This window comes from Kryptolebias marmoratus, linkage group LG2 (assembly GCF_001649575.2).
Source record: "Kryptolebias marmoratus isolate JLee-2015 linkage group LG2, ASM164957v2, whole genome shotgun sequence".
NCBI lineage: Eukaryota > Metazoa > Chordata > Actinopteri > Cyprinodontiformes > Rivulidae > Kryptolebias > Kryptolebias marmoratus.
Window position 1 is genome coordinate 14,647,373 of NC_051431.1, and position 4,702 is coordinate 14,652,074.

Here is a 4,702-nt window from a genome sequence, read left to right on the forward strand (position 1 = left end):
GTTCTAAAATATTTGACTAGTCCTCTTGTCTTTAATCAGTCCTTTTGCCCCCTGCCCATTTTCTATATCTTTTACCTTGTACTTGAACAAGATTTTGCACTATATTTGTGGCCTGTTTTTCCACTTAATTTTGTCCTGTGAATGTCACCAGCTGCTTAGGAGAGCACTGTTTCATCCCTTTGTGTACTTGTACAGTGCAGGATTAGGCTGACGATAAACAATCTTGAATCTTGAATTTAATGCTTAAGGGAAAAACACAAATAAACTGTCCAATATATAAACTTGAACAATTCAGCTTTAGCACTTACACAAAATACCCAATTCAGTAAAGTACAAACTCACGACAAAAGTTGTTTTCTAAAAGCTGGACAGGTGGCAGAAACAGACAAGTTTCCACAGGTCAGGTAATGATGATGACAATATCCTCTCTTTCATATATACACAGTAGGAGTTGAAGAGATTTTATTTCATACCTCCAGAATGAGCCCAACATGGTGCCCCTTTGGAGTTCCTGACTTCTACAAGGCTGTGTTTTGTTTAAACAATGCCCGTGTGTGACCTGATATACGGTAGTACATCACAACCACTGCAATGCTTAAGGCACAGAAACAGAAGCCTAAACAATGCTAAAAAAATAGTACAGGGTTTAAAGGAAAAATTATATTTTCAGGTGTTTTCTGAAAATGGAATTCATTTATCAGTCTTTAAAAAGCTTTAAGCTTGCAGACTGATGTGAAACGCCACAAAGTACTTCAAACTTCCAATAGGCTTCGCTCATTGAGTGTAGGACCTCTGCCAACTGTAAATGGCGTGGATATTATGGGAACACGCCGGCACCCGTTTGCAAGTGCTGACACTACGGTGACGGAAAGCTCTTCCTCCTAGGCCTCCTCCGAGGCCCCTCCTCCGAGCGGCGAGCTGCTTCGCCCTCTCCTCTGCGTTGAAGAAGTCCGTGGTGGCCCTGAAGAACTCCAGCACCACTTTGTGGCTCCAGTTGGTGTCGTCGCTCTCTGCCGAGCTGTTCGGCGCTGCCACAGAAGCGGCTTTCCTCTCAGACTGGGCGGAGAAGCCGCAGTGACCCCCGCGGTCAGTTAGAAGGAGGAAAAAGTGCGGGTTTGTCTCAAAGAGCTCCAAGGGTATGGTGGACTGGGCGTCTCCTCGGACGGGGTCGTCCCTAGAGCACACGCTCAGAACGGGAATCGCCACTTCGTCCACGTCTCTTAACGGTTCGTTGCGCTCCCAGTAGGAATCCCAGCCGACCGAGGTGCTGATGCTGCTGCCGTTGCCGGTGCCTGCTGGAGCTGCTGAGTTGGAGCCAGTATGCCCAGACTGACAGAACAGTGCCTCCTCCACACCCCGCAAGGAACAGCTGGAAAACAGAGCGTCTGTATGCATAATGTCCCCCAGTGCTGTCCTGTACCTACAATACAGGTAGAAACACACAACACACACACACACGCGCACACACACACACAAAAAGAAAGACAAGTGAAAAACAGTACATCATTTTTGAAGAGCTGTACAGGTCTCAAATTCCCTAATGGCCTTGATTTGAGAAACTTCCTCTGGGTCACGATGGTTCTCAAAAATCACTAAATTGACAATGAGCAAGTCATTGGTTGCTATGGTAACTTAATTGCCTTTCCAGTGGCCTTCGCTTTTCCAATAAATGGTTTATGGGTACTTGTATCCGTTGGTCGTATCAGCCAAATTTTTCAGTATCTTCCTTTTTTCTGGCATAAGGAAACAAAAATCAGCTTGTTAAACTAAATTACCTCCTGAGTATGTTTGCGTAGTCTTGTGGACACCGTGAAGCCGTAAGGACTAAAGACTGAGTCGTCAACCAAACTAACAAAACTTGCTTTAAACAATGGAATGGTTGTGTTACAGTGGGTGTATGTACGGTAACGTATGTTTGCATCTAGAAAACTTTTAAAATATAATTTCTTTACAGGCTGTCACACAGAAGCAATGATTTTAAAAACTGCTTAATGTTCTCACAGCATCGTGTTTGTTGTGTAGTAATAATATTGTGCTCAACATTATCTTTAAGGCAACAGATATGATAATAAAAACTGTATAAATAGGACCCAGTTAAGTATTATCAAAGTTTTGCTCATCTCATTGTCAATATGTAACATGCCTGTATGTTTCCCCACTGTATTAAAAATAAAACGTAATCACTAACCACAGCAGTCTAGCTAACGAGGACGGAATTTGTGCTGCCATCTTGGTAGGTGTCCTAATTACTGCCAGCATAGCAGCAGATTATGGATATCTGAGGTGGTAAATTGGTTATTCTTGGTAATTTTATCCCGTTAGTAGGACCGCACTGAGGCAACGTTTTGCTGTCGCTAACGTTTGATCGAACTTAATGGGAGGATCATTACTGCATGCTCTTTTCCCCTGTTTTCAAAATACACATGATATATGTTTATTTAAGTAAAAAAGGCTATTTATATGCATTTTTGGACTGATGACACAGCATATAACATGCACAATTTCTGGGTTTGATATATAAACAACACAAAGTGATAGGTGTAGCACCTAGCAAGATGGCAGCGACAAGTGTTGCCATTGGCCATTCCAGTGTATTTCTACGTTCAGTGTGTTTCCCTGTGATTACCTGCTGAGACTTATCTTCTGGTACAGAGCCAACACCCACTGCAGAGGCCGACAGAGGTCGTTCTCAAACCAGCTCTGGCAGCGGAACACGGGCGACAGGCACACGGCCGCCGTCATGTAGCTCGATGAGCCGCACTCCCCCAGGTAAGACAGCAGGAGGCCCGAGCCGGAGCTCTCGCTCACCGCGTACAGCCGTCCCGCCGGCTGGCGGTAGCGGATGTAACGCACGGCCTCGCGAAGGTCTGAAGGGTCGCCAAACTGCTGCAGTTTGAGGGTGGTGAGTGGTGTGCCGTTGTGGCTGCGGCGGTTGAAGACTGCTGGGAGGTAGCCATGGGCCAGTGCCATTTCGCACAACTGTGGAGAAGGAAAGCAAAAATAATAACTCAATGAATGGATGTTTGTGCCTCCAGACATGTGAGGGTGTGAAGAGCTTATGATGAGTAAGGAATGTTGTTTACTTAAAGCAGTCCTGTTTTTGTTATGTTTATGAACAGGACACATGGCCGAATTATCGTGGCCCGGTCTCTGCCGCAAAATTAAACAATGTCTCCTTTTAGAACCCATCCGATCTCTCCACAGTTGTAACATCTGAATGGGCACAGTTCTTTTTTATTCAGAGGAAAAACACACAACCAGCTGCAGAGAAAGCAGTAAAAGCAAAAAGACTTAGGTGTTGACGTAAAACTAAAGTATACTGTATATCAGCTGTCAGCGCCACACTGGCAAAGAAACAAAAAAATAACTTTTTTTTTTCTAACAAGTTCATCTATTTCTCTTTCTGTCAAAATGTTTTATTTAATTTAATTGATGAACTCACTCTTACAAATTTCTGCATGCTGTGTCTAAATCAGTCCAAGGCAGAGAAGCTTTCTTGTTGAGCTCGCATGCAACAAATTCTCCTCTACAAATATGTATCTGTCTGTATTTCAAGACACATCTGCAAGGTACGATGAGTCAGCACGACTTGGCTTTCTGTTGGAGAATGTCTCCGAGTTTGTGGCAGTTCTCAGACCCTGTGGTGACCCTGATGGTATGAATGAGCAGAATGTCAGCTGAGGTAATGTCCGTATAGCAAACAGAAAGCTGCCTCTGTCTGTATCTGCTCTTCAACAAGGCTGAGAGCAGAACTGATAAAAAAAAAAGGGTTGAAAGGGTAAGAATACATAAAATACCTAATCTGGGATCTCATGCTTTTACAGGAAGTCCGCTCTCTTGGTCAGCTGCTTTAAAGAAACACTTAGAGCAACCTGTTTTATTCTGTGAACTATTGTTTATTTTAATACAAACATGACATTTAGAAACATTTAGGTCATAGAGCGGTTGGTGGTGAATGACATGGTGTGATAAAATGCTTTTCAGTTGTGTTTTGCTCTTAAAAAAATCAGCTTTTCATCAACGCTGATTAAAATTTCTGTCGTATAAACACTGCAGACATGCATAGGAACCACTGTCACTGTAAAAAAAAGTACACTTATTTTAAAGGTTTTGAGTATTAAGATAAATATTCTTTCCTTCAAGGAATGCTAAGCCTTTAGTTTCTATTCCTTTTTATGTAGTTACTAGAAAAAAAAAATCAATGTCTGAACAAAGTAGATGTGCAACAACAAAACCTGAATATGTTTGTATAATTTTGTGGACACCGTGTGTGTAATGTATGGTAAATACTGATGTACTGTCACTTTAAGAGAGTGCTCGCAAAGGATTCTGGGAACCAATGTACGGCAGTTAAGAGAACACTTAAGTTGAAATAAAGACGTTTTGAGTGAGACTAGCAGCACCCTCTTTTGTCTTAACATATGTACAAGAAAGTACATCACATGGTGTCAGAAGTAAACGTTTCCTGCTCCTAAAAGGAAGTTATTGTCATGGCGAAGTTTAACTNCACCGAGTGAATTCAAGTTTAACTGCCCTGTCGAGTGGCCGGAGTGGAAACAGAGATTTTCGCGCTACCGGTTAGCAACAAAGCTAAATAAGGACAACGGAGAAACACAAGTGAGTTCACTTATTTACTCCAGGGGGAGCGAAGCTGAAAAGATATTTAGCTCGTTCAACTTCGCTGACGAAGAGGAAAAGAAAA

General features: G+C 42.7%; 1 protein-coding gene across 1 annotated transcript in view; it reads right to left on the reverse strand.

Annotated features, from left to right (window-relative positions):
• Positions 1-219: 219 nt before the first annotated feature.
• Positions 220-4,702, reverse strand: part of abhd15a (abhydrolase domain containing 15a) — a 12,654-nt gene continuing 8,171 nt past the window's right edge. Inside the window, exons 2-3 of the mRNA XM_037979446.1 lie at positions 2,627-2,979; positions 220-1,420 (exon numbers count right to left, since the gene is read on the reverse strand). Coding sequence (XP_037835374.1) covers positions 775-1,420; positions 2,627-2,979 — 999 coding nt within the window. The 3' untranslated portion in view covers positions 220-774. The remainder of the gene's footprint in view (positions 1,421-2,626; positions 2,980-4,702) is intronic.